The sequence below is a fragment of the Leptonychotes weddellii genome, chromosome 9 (assembly GCF_054177405.1).
Source record: "Leptonychotes weddellii isolate Sample4059 chromosome 9, ASM5417740v2, whole genome shotgun sequence".
NCBI classification, from domain to species: Eukaryota; Metazoa; Chordata; class Mammalia; order Carnivora; family Phocidae; genus Leptonychotes; species Leptonychotes weddellii.
In genome coordinates, this window is record NC_138377.1 from 9893572 (window position 1) to 9911472 (window position 17901).

General features: G+C 50.5%; 1 protein-coding gene across 3 annotated transcripts in view; it reads left to right on the top strand.

Moving 5' to 3' along the window:
* LGMN (legumain) overlaps nt 1-16014 on the top strand; it is a 34718-nt gene extending 18704 nt beyond the window's left edge. For 2 of the 3 annotated variants that reach the window (XM_081830029.1, XM_081830031.1), the window contains exons 3-14: nt 1205-1302; nt 2757-2838; nt 4286-4371; nt 5359-5434; nt 6171-6233; nt 7040-7106; nt 8010-8128; nt 8215-8304; nt 10099-10299; nt 11977-12147; nt 13652-13719; nt 13983-16014. In XM_081830029.1, coding sequence (XP_081686155.1) covers nt 1205-1302; nt 2757-2838; nt 4286-4371; nt 5359-5434; nt 6171-6233; nt 7040-7106; nt 8010-8128; nt 8215-8304; nt 10099-10299; nt 11977-12147; nt 13652-13719; nt 13983-14025 — 1164 coding nt within the window. In that variant the 3' untranslated portion in view covers nt 14026-16014. The remainder of the gene's footprint in view (nt 1-1204; nt 1303-2756; nt 2839-4285; nt 4372-5358; nt 5435-6170; nt 6234-7039; nt 7107-8009; nt 8129-8214; nt 8305-10098; nt 10300-11976; nt 12148-13651; nt 13720-13982) is intronic. The other variant, XM_081830030.1, reaches the window with a different exon arrangement.
* The last annotated feature ends 1887 nt before the right edge of the window (nt 16015-17901 follow it).

Sequence of the window (17901 nt, forward strand, 5' to 3'; positions counted from 1 at the left end):
TTTTTTTTTTTTAAAGATTTTATTTATTTATTTGACAGAGAAAGACACAGCGAGAGAGGGAACACAAACGGGGAGTGGGAGAGGGAGAAGCAGACTCCCTGCTGAGCAGGGAGCCCGATGCGGGACTCGATCCCGGGACTCCAGGATCATGACCTGAGCCGAAGGCAGTCGCTTAACCAACTGAGCCACCCAGGCGCCCAAGATTTACTTATTTATTTTAGAGAGCACACAAGCAGAGGGAGAGGCAGGGGGAGAGGGAGAGAGAATCTCAAGCAGACTCTGCACTGAGCATGGAGCCACATCTCACAACCCTGAGATCATGACCTGAGTCAAAATCCAGAGTCGGACACTTAACTGACTGAGCCACCCAGGCGCCCCTATGTTTTTGTTCTTGAAAGACATCATTAAACAGAAGCAGAAAGTTGGGGGATATTTTTCCTTTTGTCCTCAAATGATTCCCATGTCCTGGAGTACACCGCGTGTCATCTGAAAAAGGAAGCGAAGAATGTCTTCACCCTTTTATGGACAAGGAGTTACATTAACAATGTAATGTCATGCTCAGGTCATGCTCTCAGGGTCCTGGGATCGAGCCCTGAGTCAGGCTCCACACTCAGCGGGGAGTCTGCTTGAGATTCATCCCTAATATTGTCACCCTTGTGGTGATTGTTATTTTTTTAAACTAAAGAGTACATTAGTACATTCCTCCTTTCAATTCCTGAGCTGAACTTCCGAGTTTTCACTCAACAGCAGCTTTGGCAGCCGAAGTTACTCGAATCAGAAAAATCCTGTTTGATACAGAAGTAAGCTTTGAATCTGCAGTTCATCATTCTGTTCTTGGGACCCAACTCAGTGCTTTCAGGAGACTTTTATATGGTGTGGAAAAGGGAAATAAATTATCCAGGACCTTTGAAGGCCCTGGTCACCCAAGTGGTGGTGCTGTGTGTGTGTGCATGTCTGAGTATAGTCTACATCCACACCAACTGCCGGATGAATGAGAGTTTGGGTAATGGGGGGGGTGGGGAGTTTTTAAAACTCTGAGTTGAAAAAATACTAATGTATGTGTTTTAAAACAATTTAAATACCTGACCCATAGGGAATGATTCAAAGCATGTCTTCCATGAGAAAGAATGTGTTGCTCCTTAGAACTCCAAAATTGGCCTCCTTCTGGGCAACATCTAACCCTTGACAAAATCATTTCTCCCAGGCGGATGCATGCCACGCCTACCAGATTGTTCACCGAAACGGGATTCCTGATGAACAGATCATTGTGATGATGTATGATGACATAGCCAGCTCTGAAGAGTAAGTAGGCAGCGTTTTGGACTGGTGGTGGTGAATTCAGGAGATGTATATATATATATATATATATATATATATTTTTTTTTTTTTTAAGATTTTATTTATTCATTTGAGACACATAAAGAGAGAGAGAGAGAAACAGCATGAGCAGGGAGAGAGGCAGAGGCAGAGGGAGAGGGAGAAGCAGGCTCCCCGCTGAGCCGGGAGCCCGGTGCGGGGCTCGATCCAGGGACTCCGGGATCATGACCTGAGCCGAAGGCAGACGCTTAACCATCTGAGCCACCCAGGCGCCCCCAGGATATATTTTTTTTTAAGATTATTTCTTTTAGAGAGAGAGAGTGCGCATGCATGAGTGGGGGCGGTGGGGGGGCAGAGGGAGAGAATCTCAAGCAGACTCCCCGCTGAGCGTGGAGCCTGACTCAGGGCTCGATCCCAGGACCCTGAGAGCATGACCTGAGCCGAAACCAAGAGTCGGACGCTTAACCGACTGAGCCACCCAGGTGCCCCCAAGGATATATTTTTTTTAAATGCATACAGACTCACAGGAATCTTCAGAATTCGTGTTAGAATGCAGACCTTAGAAGGTAAAAAGACTCGCAGACGAAATCCCACAGGGCTGCTTCATGTAGAACTTGGAACATAGCTCGGGGCACCTTGCCAGTGGCGGTGGCATAGGAGTTGAGCGCTGAAGGGTGTTTGGGGCCGGTGCTTTGGAAGAGTTTAAAGTGTAAGTTGCTTCTGGGCTTGGAGAACTCACCACTGAGTTCTGCAGTGCTTGTTCCTGACCTCCGAACCGGCGGGCGGCGGTGGGGGGGGTTGCCTCTGTGGCCCCGCGCCTGGGAGACTCTTCTCTGCAGCTTAGGTCCAACGACCCTTCTTTCTGTGCTTATTTGCTTTTATTATTTGTTGAATTCAGTTTTACAACCAGTTCTCTCACGCCTGCTTCTCTGATTTCTTAAGGAAATCGGGGGCAGCAGGTTGTGGCTACTACATTTTACTGGTGCGAGTCTCTCCACTCCTTGTTTTTCCCTGCTGGAGCCAAGGAGGGGTGATCCCATGATCACCTCATAATCCCTTCTGAACTTTCACGCCTAGCTCTTGTATCAAAGTCTTGTCTTTTGTCCTGGCTTTCTCTGTAAGTAGTTTTGCTCTGGGAGGTCTTTTGCTCAGATCTTGCCCCCAGGATGCTCTATGGTTCCCACAGGAGGCCAGGCACACCTGTCCTCAGTTTCCGGGACCGCCCTTAACCACTCCCGCCGAGAACTCGAGGCCTGTGGGCTGCCTGAGACCCCCCAGCTCTAAAGCCCCTGGCACATGGGTGACCGTGCGGGAGATGAGACACGTCTTTGGCAAACACAGTCGCTTACTACTTGTGTACATAACGGGGGCATGTTTTTGAAGACAGATTTCAGAGGCATGTCACACTGCATGCTTCAGAGGTGTCCTTTGGTTTTCAGCAACCCCACACCAGGAATTGTGATCAACAGACCCAATGGCTCGGACGTGTACGCGGGGGTCCTGAAGGACTACACCGGCGAGGTGAGGGGTGCGGGGCTGGAGGCAGCATGGTCTGTTTCCATTCCAGGGATGGCTCTCCCCTCATTCTTGCATTTCCAGGGTCAGAACCTCACTAGACTGGTCTCTGGTCATTGCTTCATGTTTCTAGTAAGATTCGTGCTTGAGGAGTAATTTCTGAGAGTTTTGTAAGAAAGCCAAGGGAAAAAAACGGGGAAAAAAGTTAGAAATAAGTTGTAGTCTACTGATTTTTAGTTTCTAGTCTTCTTATACATTAAGCCTGATAATAGATTTCCTTCAGTAAAACCCGATTTTCTTGAGGTCTTGGTGCTAATCCAATTATAGATCTGTGCTTTTTTTTGAAAATCAATTTTCTTAGCACTGGCCCTGGTGCAGAGCATCCCTGGATTTCGCTGAGATCGTTTTTCATTAATTGTTATTATTGTTTATCACTTCCAAATTATATCCCTCCCAGTCGATTCAAGCTGTATCAATTAACACATTTTTTAAAAACCCTGTAATGATGCTGCCTTGTGGTTTACACCATAGTCTCTTTCCTGATTTCAGAGAGGTTGTGTAGGAACTAATATTCCTGGTGATAAAGAAGCATTTATCTGAAATTCAGCAATTCTTTCAGTTCCTTTTAAATTCAAGTACACTTAAATTGAACGCATCATACGTGTAATATCGATGATCCAATTTTTATGAAATTATTTTTATATAGTGAGACAAGGAAATGTCTGGAATCTTAGGTGGTAGAATTTTTGGTGATTCCCCCCCGCCCTTTATACTTTTCTGTTTTGCTTTTTTTAAATGATCAGACATCAATGTTATCTTTTTTTTTTTTTTTAAGATTTTATTTATTTGACAGGGAGAGAGAGCATAAGCAGGGGGAGTGGCAGAGGGAGAGGGAGAAGTAGGCTCCCCGCTGAGCAAGGAGCCTGACGCAGGACTCGACCCCAGGACCCTGAGATCATGATCTGAGCCAAAGGCAGATGCTTAACAACTGAGCCACCCAGGCGCCCCCAATGTTATCTTTAATCTCTAAGGACATCAAGTGTCCTTGGGATTTGACCTTGTAGGCAGCATATTGAACGCAAAGGGAGGCCCAGGGCTGATGCTTCTCTTCCCTCTCTGCTGTGCCTCTGTGGGGCTTCGCTCTTCCTCTGCTGTTTGTCCCTACCTTCCAGCACCCTTGGGTTTCCCCACATGGACTTCGTAATGGTCAGAAAGGAGTGGCAGGCTTGCTAGTTGCCATCAGCCAAAGGCAAGACAATATTTGACAAGGGGTCATGCACAGGCCCCAGAAACACTGGCCTTGCTTTGGGTCTTACTTGGTTCCAAAGTCTTTGCTGTTAAACTTGGAGCCTTGAAGACGTGTGGACCGCTGGCCCAGTTCTGCTACGGACTCCGCAAATCCTCGGATTTGGAACGACAGCTGCGTCTGATTTTGACTTCCAATTCTTTGCAGGATGTCACGCCACAAAATTTCCTTGCCGTGTTGAGAGGCGATGAGGAAGCGGTGAAGGGCAAAGGATCTGGAAAGGTCTTGAAGAGGTAATGGCAGTTTTATGGCTGACACACTTTCCTGAATGACTTGGCACCCGAAACAGTGGTGCTCTTTACTCTTGGCCTGTTTCCTGCTGAGAAGTGACAGAGCCGGGAGCTTCATCCTGACTTCAGCGCAGAGCTGGTGGCTATTTTGGGGAGCCCGTTTCTGTCCCGAACTCACCCGAGGAGCCAGGGGTCCCTCATTATTGTTAATGAAATGTTCCCTGTCACTTAAACCCACTGCTTTTTTGCTGTCCACGGATCCTCGTGCTGGTATGTTCCACCGCCGGCAGGCTGCACCGAGACAGGCACGGAGCCCCGCAGCCGGTCAGGCTGGAGCCGGTCAGGTTGCCGTGTTCGACGTCAGCCCAGTGGGGAGAGGAGCGCATTCACATGCACAGCGCTAACCTTCGGGCTGGGGAAAACCAGCCCACTGCTTGCCGCTGGCTGTGGGTTAGCGATGTGGGTTAGCGATACTGCAGACCGTCTCAGATGCTTGGCAAGGGGCGCCGTTCCTCTGCGGCTAGAGGGCAGGGGCAGGCGTGAGGAGGCGTGTGGGCAGGTGTGCAGGCTGAGGGGCCCGGAAGGGAAGAAGTCTGATCTGAAGGACTATGTTCCTCTGTGTGTCCTGGCTTCCTTCCTCATTTGGGGGAGATCTGGTTGGAGAGGGTGGCTGCCAACGTGAGGCCCGATTACCAGAGGACCCCACTATTTGCATCACACCTGGTCCATATGACCAGCTACCCAGCAGATGTCCCCTCCTCCCTGGCCATAGTTGATAGTTTTGAAGCTCTCAGTGTGCCTTGTGGCTCAGGGTAACCCTCAGCGGGAGCGGAGAGCAAGGGCTGACAGTAGGTCCTGTGTTCCTTTTTGTGTCTGGTTGGGAGACTGTCGTCCTCGAGCCTCTTCTTCCAGCAGCTTTTCAGAGAAATGGAAATGGGAATAGGAACTGGTCAACTTTGACTCCCCTTGCCTGTCACCCTCTCTCGGCAGCGGCCCCCGGGATCACGTGTTCGTTTACTTCACCGATCACGGAGCTGCTGGTATACTGGTGTTTCCGAATGACGATGTGAGTTTTCCTTCCCATTGTTTTTGTGTTTTTTTGTTTTTTTTTAACATTATTTATGTATTTGACAGAGAGAGGGAGAGCACAAGCACAAGCAGGGGGAGTGGCAGGCAGAGGCAGAGGGAGAAGCAAGCTCCCAGCTCCCTTGCAGGGAGCCCGATGCAGGACTCGATCCCAGGACCCTGGGATCACGACCCGAGCCAAAGGCAGATGCTTAACCGACTGCGCCACCCAGGCGCCCATTTTTCTTAACATTGTGAGGACAAAGTAGGAGAGTGGCAAACAAAAGCTTGGTGTTGACATTCGGCCTGTGATGTGTATTTCTAATGTTCCACCAGGGTTGGTTTCTGTGTATGGCAGGCGAGTGTAGGGGCCACGCTTAGCAGCTTGAAATGTATCCAGAAGCATCTCAGGTTTTGCCTACATTTCTCTTCATATCCCAGCCTCAGTAAACTGTCTCCAGACTTGGATACGTGGCACTAGATGCAGTAATAGAACGCAGCCTCTGAATGCTCCAGACAAAGTTATGAATGAGAAGGCTCATTCTCTTCCCCCTTTTAAATATTTGAATAAAACACATGAGGCGCCACTTTGGGATAATGCTCCTGGTTACCGTGATTCTTTCTAAGGGCCGATAACTAAGAATTTACAAAGCAGCATTAGGGCTTTATTAGCGTGTTATCTAGCAAATGGTTTCTCTTGATATGTTGGTCCAAATGTCGATATTCTTCCCTTGCAGCTTCACGTGAAGGACCTGAATGAGACCATCCGTTACATGTATGAACACAAGATGTACCAAAAGGTAACGTCAGCACTTGGGGTGGCCTGGCAGGGAGGAGTGTGAGGAAGGTGGGAGACGCAGAGCCTACCACCCCATGACCACCCCCAACTCCAAATGGCTGTTTCTGGAGAGTGTCCTTGTGATTAGTCTTGCCCGCTGGTTTTCCAGGATTCACCTTTAGTGATTCTAGGGCATTAGCTATTAGTTAGCTCAGAATCACTAGAGCTCTTGTTAAAACAGGGTGTGGACCCCACCTCCAGAGTTTGACTCAGAGGCCTGGGGAGAGGCTTGAGAATTCGCCTTTCTGAGTTGACACCGACGCTAATGATCTAGGGACCACAGTTTGAGGACCACTGTTCTGAGCATTGACTCCAGTTTGGGAGCCATTGGGAGGAAAATACCACCATCTTATTTCACTTTGGCCCTTACCCCCCCCACCCTCCAACCCCCCACCCCCCCGCCTTGGCAGCCTTTATACACACTGAATGGCTTGAGCACGTCCGGGATAGAAATGTACAGATTGGCCTGCCGCACTGTCTCCTTGTGTTGGACGGTGGAGCAGTTCTCCTTAGCATTATCTGTGGCACCATTTGCCCTGCATCATGTCAACTGATAGATCATTTTAATCTGTTAGCGATGAATAGATTGGAGTCCTTCTGGTTTGTATGACAGCAGCTTCTGTAGCCTTCCCAGCAGAGATCTCTCCCAGAAGCAAGAGTAAAAGATCCTTAAGAATGGGTGAGGAGAGTGGCCAGAGCCAGACTGACATCCCTGTGCGGTCTGTGCCTGGCCAGGGTGTGAGGTCGCCTGTCTCGTTTGCCTCACAGATGGTCTTCTACATTGAAGCCTGTGAGTCCGGGTCCATGATGAGGCACCTGCCCGCCGACATCAACGGTAGGTGGTGGGAGCACTGGCCTCTGAGCCAGGCTGGGTGAGCAGGTTGCTTGGCGGCACAGTTGGTCATTCTCCGATTCTGCCAACGGGAAGAACCAAGTGGTCTATATAAGTAGGGGCATAGGGCAGCCTCGTGCACAGAAGTGGGGGAGAGGGCTTATCTGTGGGCAGCTCTGGACTTCTTTTCAGTATTAGTGGTCCAGGAGTAAAGAATCTGATGGGAGCCTCATGGCCCTCTTCCAGGTTTTGGTGAAGCTACTTAAGTCCAAGGTCACGTGGTCTTTGGACCAGCTTTGGTCCTTTGCGATGCGTTGCTTGCTGGCTGTCCGATCATGGGCAATACCCTCTTGGAGCCTCCATTATCCCCATCTGTATAATGGGGCTAAAGACAGTGCCTGTCTGTGGGGAGTGGTGCATTTTAAGTGCTAACATTTGCTCAGCACGATTCGGAGCCCATGGTAGTTAGATAGTAAATGGTAGCTATTATGTATGTTCAAAGTGTTCGTTCAGTACACGAACTGGGGGGCAGGGGCAGGGCCTAACCCTTGCGATGGTAACTTCCTCTGGAAATGAAATTAGGTACATGTTCTTCGAGTTTCCAGAGCTATTAAAATCTCTCCGTGTTGTTCTAAAATAGCTTGGCGTCCTACTGAGCATGTGTGCTTGCGTATTACTGCAGAAAGTGTCTATCAACCAGCTTCTCTTTCTTCCACGTTTAATTTTAGACAGTTACTGTAACCAAATTCACAGGGCTGGGTACAGTTGTGCCCTCGTGCCCTCCCCGTGCTGGTAGCTTTGATTGCCCTAGGGAAGAGGGAAAGGCTCACCTGCAGGTGGGACCCACCCACAGTTCCCACAGTGGGGAACAGAGCGTGATGGCAAGGTGTCTTGAATCCCTACTAGTTTATGCGACCACCGCTGCCAACCCAACGGAGTCATCCTACGCCTGTTACTATGACGAGAAGAGATCCACGTACCTGGGGGACTGGTACAGCGTCAACTGGATGGAGGACTCAGACGTGGTGAGCCCTCAGGGGTCCGGCTGCACTGCTGAGGCCCAGCCGTCAGCTCTGATGGTCAGAGGACTTCCATGTTTTCCTCTCTGCAGGAGGATTTGACCAAAGAGACCCTGCACAAGCAGTACCAGCTGGTGAAGTCGCACACCAACACCAGCCACGTCATGCAGTACGGGAACAAGGTGAGGAGGGCAGCCCCCCGCTCCCGCTGATGGCGGAGCCTCAGGCCGACTCTCTGGGAACGTGCGTCTCTCGGTGAAGAGGGGGGGGGTGGCTCTGCATCCTGGGCACCATGCCCGGGCTCTGGAATCAGACCTTGCCAGCTTCACTCTCGCACAGTTGTGAGGTTTGGGACAAGCTGCTTCTCCAAATCTCCATTTCCTCCTTGGTCAGAGCTTTAGCATGCAATTAAAGAAGGTCGTGCATCAGAAACCCTGAGCAGGCCTGGCACATGGGTTACCTTTACCTTTGGGCTAGAATTTAGGGACTTCCACCCCACCCGCCAACTCTGTTCAGAAGGGACCTAGGTGGTTAAATGGGTACGTTTATCAGGGCTGTTTGGACAGAGGTCACAGCAGGGGGCTGCTGAAGGCTTGGGCCTCATGTGTCACCATGGGGGGCAGGGGCTAACCCTTATGATGTGCAGAGGAGGTGGTTTGTGCACCTGTCCATGTGACCAAACGCCATTCCCCAGGCGGCCTGCCACCATCTGAGCTCTCAGCGGCTGAGATCTGTTCCTTGGATGCAAGCATTGTCCTTCTAGAAGACCCTTGTGAGCCAGTCAACCCTCCAGCTCTTCAAGGGCAGAGTGTGGACTGGAGCCTGGGAACCAGCAGGGCAGGCACAGGCCATGAGACGTGCCCTCAGGATGCCACGGGCCTGGCCAGGCCTCTTGAGTGGTGGTGGGGGAGCAGGGAGCAGAGAGAAGGCGAGGGAAAGGTGACTCGGAGGAGGCAGGATCAGAGGTGGCACGGCCCTGGCTGCTTGGGGGCGGGTGGGGGGGTGGAACTGAAGTGGGAGAGAGCACCTGGCCGCAGCTCTTTGCCCTGGGCTTCCTGTGCGCCTTGTGATTTCTTCCGCACTGGCTGTTCCTGGTCTTGGTTGACGAGCTATGATGGATCTTTTCCAAACATTACATGTTGCTCTATATTTGTGTGTATTTTATTTTTTGTTTTAGAACTTTTTGATTATTGTTGGTTCATTTATTTTTTTTTTTTTTAGATTTTATTTATTTGAGAGAGAGAGAGAGGGAGCACAAGAGGGGGGAGGGTCCGAGGGAGAAGCAGACTCCCCGCTGAGCCGGGAGTCCGATGCGGGACTCGATGCCAGGACTCGGGGAATAATGACCTGAGCCGAAGGCAGACGCTCAATGGACTGAGCCACCCAGGTGCCCCAATTGTTGTGTGGTTTAAGAACAGGATCGCTTGTAGCATTTCTTTCCCTCCGATTGGGGTCCAGTCTGGAGTGACCAGCGCGGGCAGACAAAGCCTGGCTGACGTGCCTGTTGGCCCTGACCGTCAGCCGGCCCCACTGTGGCTTTAGCTCTGTCCCGCTCAGTGGACCCTGACCGCAACTCTAAGCTGTGCTTTGCGCCTTCCTGCTCCCAGGCGCTGGGGCCCGGCAGGTGAGCACGGGTAGGGCAGCACGACCCAGGGTCGCCCCTGGCTGAAACAACCCTGGTCCAAGCTCCGCGTGACTGGGGAGCGGTGATTGCCTTCCAGAGGTGACAGAATTAGTGGTTCTCCTGCAAAGGAAGCCAGGTATTTTCAAAGTTCATCGTTGGTGGATTTCAGGTGCTTGGCTGTGTTTTCTTGCCCTCTACTGAGGGCCAGGTGCATGTTTCCAGGCTGCGCCCGTGGCCCTTCGGTGGTCCTGAAACCACGTGGTGTGCACTGTGAGCCTCGCATGGAGAGGCAGGACCCAGGACACATTTGGCACGTCTGCCACTCAGTCTGGCTCTCTCCTTCTCTCCTCAGTCCATCTCCACCATGAAAGTGATGCAGTTTCAGGGTATGAAACACAAGGCCAGCTCTCCTATCTCCCTGCCTCCGGTCAAACACCTTGACCTCACCCCAAGCCCTGAGGTGCCCCTCGCCATCCTGAAAAGGAAGCTGATGAGCACCAATGATCTGCAGGAGTCCAGGAAATTGGTGGAGCAGATCCAAAGGCATCTGGACGTGAGTAGCGGTCCAAGGAACCGTTTCCCGCGACTGCCCCCAGCCTCACCGGGCCGCGTGCGTGGCCCTGGTCTCTGCCTGCTGACGGTTACCCAGCACCACTGGGAGCTAGGTGACAGCACTCCGGGGCCACCCCTCTTCCTGCCACGTGGGAGTCTGTGGGAAAGGGGACTAGCCTTTGTGCTCCGTGTAACAGAGAAGCAGTGAGCAGAGCAGTGGCTCTCTTGGTTCTCCATTAGTCAGCTGACCTTGACCTCTTTGGTAGCAGGCACCAGAGACCGGGGGCCGTCTCTCGCCTGTATCCTGCCAGCAAGTCGTGGCATGTGGGCGTTGCCCTCTTTCATACCTGGTTGCTTAGAAAACATTTTAATATTGCCGCTTGGTGAGTTATTAGCTAATCATGGTTTAAAAAAAAAAAATGCAACGCACAAAGTTTCTGCGGCCTTAGGAAATCATAGTCATAGCCTAAAATTCTTCCTTAAAATGTTTGAGCGATCTTTTACGATTACTGAGTTTGTTTTCAGTAGCTCATCCGATTGTTTGGAACTGGCAGAGTCTCGTTTCCAGTTCTTGCTGTGCGTCTAGAAGCACCTGGAGAGCGAGCAGTTGGTGGCTGCCGGGCGGAGGCGGTCTCCTTCAGCGGAGCCCGCTCTGTGGTGACTCGTCAGCCTCACCAGCACAGCACTCGGGCTTTCGGGAGCATTCGGCTGCGTTTGCTAGGAAAGATAACACATCTCTGTGATCCGGTTTAAATTCCTGTCTCTAATAATCCTGGCAGTTGGTGCCCCACGTCTGGTATTATATTTTTTGCTGGTCTTAGTATAATACAGAGGTCCTCATACTTGTGAGTCTGTTAGTCGGGGACCCCTTCATATTCCTACTAAAATTTTGATTCCAAAGCACTTTTGTTTATGTGGCGTTATGGTGAAATGTGCTGCATTAGAAATGACAGTGAGATTTTAAAAATATTAACTGATTTAGAAATAACAATAGTGAACCCATTTTGTAGTGGGGTATTTTTTCACTCATCGTTTGGGAAGGAAACGATGCCCCCCTCTGTGCCCCTCTTTCTGGTGGTTTCTGGAATAGATAGGCAAAGGTGCCCGTGAACACACAGCACCAGTCAGGGGACAGCAATCTACTTTGGAGCACAATTTCTACACCCACCCCTGTTCTCAGAGTGGGCCAGGGCTGCTCTTCAGGTGGTTAGATTTAAATGTTTCCACCATGTCAGAAGACCCCGAAAAGGCAGGCTATTTCTAAAGGTTTCTGGCTATTAGAGAAGTCTCTCCCGCACTTCTTTTGCCTCCTGCAGGATGCCTCTGTTGGCATCTATTTTATTTTATTTTATATTTTGAAAGATTTTATTTATTTGAGAGAGTGAACAAGCAAGCGAGCACGAGCAGGGGAGGGACAGAGGCAGAGGGAGAAGCAGGCTCCCTGCCGAGCAAGGAGCCTGACGCGGGGGCTCGATCCCAGGACCCTGGGACCATGACCTGAGCCGAAGGCAGATGCTTAACGACTGAGCCGCCCAGGCGCCCCTGTTGGCATCTGTTTTAACACACTGGGTTAGAAGCCCGTGAAGAGATCACTTTGAACGAGCTTCTGACTGATCCAGGGTTCCGAGAGAGACTGCCTGAAATAAGGTATATCTTGAGAAGATGTGCGTCTCCACAGGTGAGGCACGTCATCCAGAAGTCCGTGCAGAAGATGGTCTCCTTGCTCGCGAGCTCGGATGCCGAGGCGGAGGGGCTCCTGTCCAGGAGAGCCGAGCTCAGCGCGCACGCCTGCTACCGGGCAGCCGTGTCGCACTTCCGCTCACACTGCTTCAACTGGCACTCCTCCACGGTAAGGCCGGGGCCCGGGGCCACTGGCCTCCGCACGCCGCCTTCCCCGGGCCCACGGAGCCCTTCCCTGCATCTTAAACCCCCAGAGCTAAATTAATATCAGCCGCTGGAAATCACACGTGCCCGGCCTCGTAGAAGGTTCCATTAGGCTCAGAAAACAGCGCACTCATTCAGAGGCCTTTGAGGGGGACAAGAGGAGGAGGGTCAGCCAGACTCACGGACCATGAATCCTGGCCCCAGACACACTCAGTTGTCCGGTGGGTAGGAGCTTACCGGTCATGACTCAACTCCCCTGCCACACGCCATCCCTCACCCCGGTCTCTTCTGACCCCTCCCCAGGATTTACTGTTGAAGTCAGGCCCTGGTAGAAAGTCAGGTCGGACGGTGTCTGTGGTCAGCACCGTGTGATGCCGGGAGCCTTCTAGGGAAGGGGTCAGCAGACTGGCCCCCAGGCCCGATCCTGCCCACAGCCTGTTTTTAGAAATCGTTTCATCGGAACCCAGCCATGCTCTAATTGTGGCATAGTTTCTATGGCCGCTTTCCCACTCTAGCAGAATCGAGTAGTGCGCGCAGCCCGCAGAGCCAAAAATATTTCCTGTCTGGCCCTTCTCAGAAGAAGTTTGACAGCTTCTGCTTTAGAGCTGTGCTCTTCCGTACTGTAGTTACTCGCCTCGAAGGGCTGCTTGAATCCACATTTCAGGTGTTCAGTAGCCACACATGGCCATCGGCTACTGAACTGGAGAATTTGATAGAACATTTCCATCACCGTAGAAAGCTCTATCGGGCCGTGGTGTGCACACCTGGTCGTGCTTGAGTACTTCCAAAGATGGGGTACTGGGCACTTTGGAGGTGGCTCTCCAATATTTGGAAGCTCTCGATTGTATTTTTTCTTTTATTTAACTTTGTAAGGAAAATGCTTTTCTTAGGTGAAAATAAAAAATGTCCCCCGTATTTAATCAATGCTTTGTCTTCCGGTGTTAACTCTTTAAGCCCTCTGGAATCACACAAAGTGGATCTCTTCCTTCTTCCCCCTGAGAGTTCTCATATTCCCCTGGAGGGTTTGCAAGATAAACATTCTGGGTTCTCTCAGTCTTTGCCTGGGGCCATCTGGCTTGGCATCCACTTCCCATCCTCTCTCCTCCCTGTGTCCCTCCCAGAATGGGGTTCCCAGAGCCAAAAGCCAGGTGGGCAAGGTTGGGGGGAGTCCTAGGTAAGAGAGGGGGGCAGGGTCACGGTGGGCCCTCAGTCAGGAGGCCTGAGCTGGCAGCCACATGCTCTAGGAGGCTTGCCAGCCCCCAGGCGGAGGGGCCTTTTTCACAGGAGGGAGCCCATAAATCTCACCAGGTTACTGAAAGGTAGGGAGGGGGAGTCCCTGAGCCAAAGAAAGTCAAGAACCACAGGTCAAGGTGCTTTACCCCCGTAACCATGAAAGTAGGATATTCCGGAGTCGAGAGTGGTTGGTGTGGTGAGATGTTGTCTGTGTCCTTCTGTTTGTTCGCCCCTAGTTCGAGCACGCTCTGAGACACTTGTACGTGCTGGTCAACCTTTGTGAGCAGCCTTATCCGATTGACAGGTAAACGTGCACGCGGCCTGCGGGCCCGGGGTCCTTTTGCAGGCGGGCGGGAGCGGCATTTCTAGCCCTTTCTGCCCCTGGACAGCATTCCTCCCACCAGCGGCTCCCTCTTGCGGTGGACGCATTCAGACTGGACGCAGCCTCCGTGATCCCCGTTGGGCGGGTCTGCCCTCAACGACCACCTGTTCCGGGTTGGATTAGGTTTGGGGTCATTTCTTCAGACGGGACGCGGTTCACCAACTTCTTGTTCCTGCTTCTTACAGAATACAGTTGGCCATGGACAAGGTTTGCCTTCAGTACTACTGAAACACGCCTTCCTGATGCTTTGCCACGTGTGAACACTGTCCCTCACAATGTGTGCTCATCCCAGTCGCAAGATGGGGAGCCGGCAGAGGCCACCCCCAGGGGCTCCGGGCGCTGCCGGGGGATGCGGTCGGGCCACCCCCGGGCCGCCCACCCTCCAGGGCCCTTCCCTCCTCCCCCAGCCTCCTGCAGGTCCTGTGTGCCACTCCAATAAAACTACACATTGGCCTGGGTAAAGCTCAGTGTTGAGAAAGGTAATATTTGCTTTTTGAGGAGGTTTTTGGGCTCATTCGTTTTCCAGGAGCAGGAAGTTGACGAGGGGCTTCCGCAGACAGTGAGGGGTTCTGAGGAATTGGAAGCTGGAACCTCTATCGAAGAGGGAGGGATGGAATCCCCAAATGGAGAACTATTTTTAAGAAATACTATGATTGTTTTTGTATCTTATTTATCAACAATGGGCAAGGCTTAAAAAAAAAAAAATAAAGATTTATCGCTGAACCTGAGCATTAACTTCAGGCCCCTGACTTGGCACCTGATGCTCCTGCCCACAGCAGTCCCCCCGCCCCCCACCCCTGCTTCTTGCTCCTCTGCTCCTGGACTTTTCACCCTCCTGTGCCTTTGCGACCTGCTGGTCCTCTCACCCCCAGAGTGCCTTTCCCTTCATGGGATAGATTCTCAGGATGTGTCTGAAGTGCCACTTGCCCTTGAACCTTCTTCAGCTTCCTTCTGTCCCCCCCCACCCCATGGAAAGTCCTCTCCCCCATGTGTCTGCATTGTTTTGCATCCGTCATGGCTAGTGTCAGGGTCTGCCTTTCCCGGGTCGGGGTAGGGGGTGTCTCAGCTCCTGGGGGGCAGAGGCTGCCTGGCTGGCTGTTTCCCTCGGCCCAGTGCCCCACACGGGAACGGACTCACAAGGGGCTAAAGACGTGTCAGTAACACGAGCTACATCCATGCAGTGGAGTATCCTAGAGAAATACAAGGAACGAAGCGCTGATGCCTGTTAGGACATTGAGCCAAGTCACCAGTCACCGGAGACCATGCATTCTAGGATCCCGTTTACAGCTAATGTCTGGAATAAGCCAGTCTGTAGAGACGGAGAGTAGCTGAGGGGCGCCAGGCAGTGGTGAGAGTGGGAAACGGGGAAGCAGTGATTGCTGAGGGCCATGCAGATCTTCGGCGGTGATTGAAAGTGTTCTGAACCGGATTGTGGCAATGCTTGCACAACTCTGAATACACAAAAAGCCACCGAATTGCACACGTTAAGTGGAATTATGTGGTTTGCTCCTTTCGTTTCAGTGATGCTGTTTTTAAAAAATAAGCCATAGAGCCCGATGCTGTTTAGATAGATAGATAGCGACAGAGAAAGCAGTTCACACCACCTAAGCGCTCGCCCTGATGACCGCCTGTCTTTACGTCGTGAAACGTGTCTTCTTTAGCAGCGATCGATGCCTTTGACGTTTGGAGTTAAGGACTAGAAGTTGGGACACCGGCCAGTAGGGTTATGTCTGTGACAAATTCCAGCTGGTACTTTGGTTTCTAGTGGGTCCACTCTTCATCACAGATTATCCTTTCTCAGTGAGGTGGGCCTTCTGGCTAATCGCATGACTTCAGGGAAAAGAACGCTTACTGTCCTAGAGACTTGGGGGAGCTCTAGGGTTTTAGGTGACAAGTACAAGAAGCCTACTGTGTGTTATCACTAATGTTCAATGATGGGCGAACCTGAGGGCTGGCTGATGATCAAAGAAAAGCAGGCACTGAAAAGGAGAATTGTGAAAGGAAGCCTTTCAGGAGGCCTCCAGGTACGGTGGCAAAAAGCTCTGGGCCTCTGTTCTTACGAATTGTTAATGACCCTTGTGATCCTGCTTCTCTGGGTCCTCTCTGTAGAATGAAAGTATACTTATCTGTTTAATAAATACAGAAGCTTGAATATTCATGGTTCTAAAAGTTAAGAGCAGCTGTGTTTTGTTTCTCAAATAAATGACAATTTCCTAAGTCACAGTGCCCTGGCTTTTCTTCTCGTCCCGTGGATCCAGCAGGCCCCCAGTGGAAGTGGGCTCTCTGTCCCTCCTATTAAGTCCTCTTCTGTTCAATTTCTAATTGGGTTGATCTTTCCATGTGTGTCACAACTTGGACCAGCATTTTTTTTTCTGTAATTCTATCCAAAATGTACAGACGTGCTCTCGCACAAAGTCACAACACAAAAATATTCAGAGCAAAACGTGCACATCTCTTCTCCCCGTAAATCCTGAATATCAATATGGTATTCATCAAGAACCCCCTTTTTCTACATTAACATACCTATATGCAAATGATACTTTACTTTTTTCCTTTTCATTATAAAAACAGAAAACCATGCAAAACATACATGTTGCTTAGTGAATTATAAAGTGAACATCCTTGTAACTATCCCCAAAGTCAAGAACTAGAACTTTACCAGCTGTATTAGGTCAAGGTTCTCTGCAGAAACAGACCCAATAGCATGTGTGTACCTATATATATTTGGAGAGATTTATCTTCAAGAATTGACTCACATGACTGTGGAGGCTTAGTTAAGTCCAAAGTCTGCAGACTGGAGACCTGGGTTGGGGGGAATTACAGTTCAAGTACAGAAGCAGTTTGCTGGTAGAATTCCTTCTTGTTCCGAGGAGCTCAGGCTTGGCGCTACGCAGGCTTTCAACTGATTGGATGGGGCCCACCCACATTATGGAGGATGACCTGCTTTACTCAAAGTCCACCAATTTCCATGTTAATCCCATCCAAAGAACACCTTCACAACAACATCCAGAGGACTCAACCAGATATCGGTACCATGGCTCACTGCACTTTGACACCTAAAACTAACCACACCAGCCACCAGGAACCCCTCCTCCGTCCCAATCACAGCCTTGCCCCTCTCCCCCCGTCCCCATACCCACTCTGCCTGTGTTCTTTGTGGCTTTATCACATGTGCATCCCCCTAGACACTGGTTCACTCTTGCCTACTTAACAAAAATGGTAATGTCTTTCACATGAAAAAATGCTCAAAATCGCTTGGCATCAGGGAAATACAAATCAAAACCACAATGAGATACCACCTCACACCTGTCAGAAGGACTAAAATTAACCCAGGAAACAGCAGGTGTTGGCGAGGATGTGGAGAAAGGGGAACCCTCCTACAAGGTTGGTGGGAATGCAAGCTGGTGCAGCCACTCTGGAAAAGTGTGGAGGTTCCTCAAAAAGTTGAAAATAGAGCTACCCTACGACCCAGCAACTGCACTACTAAGTATTTATCCAAAGGATACAACCATAGTGATCTGAAGGGGCACCTGCACCCCAATGTTTATAGCAGCAATGTCCACAATAGCCAAACTATGAGAAGAGCCCAGATGTCCATCGACAGATGAATGGATAAAGAAGATGTGGTATATATATACAATGGGAATATTACTCAGCCATCAAAAAATTGAAATCTTGCCATTTGCAATGACGTGGTTGGAACTAGAGGGTATTTTGCTAAATGAAATGTCAGAGAAAGACAAATACCATGATTTCACTCATATGTGGAAGATAAGAAACACAACAGGAACATAGGGTAAGGGAGGGAAAAGTAAGACGAAATCAGAGAGGGAGACAAACCATAAGAGACTTGACTACAGAGAACAAACTGAGGGTTGCTGGAGGGGAGGGGGGTGAGGGGATGGGGTACCCGGGTGACAGGCATTAAGGAGGGCACGTGATAAGATGAGCACTGGGTGTTGCGTGCAACTGATGAATCCCTGACCTCTACCTCTGAAACTAATATGCTACATTTTTTAAATTGAATTTAAATAAATTTTTTAAAAAACAGTAATGTCTTTTCAGCTCCTTTAACCTACAGGTTTCCTCCCCATCTCTTTTCTT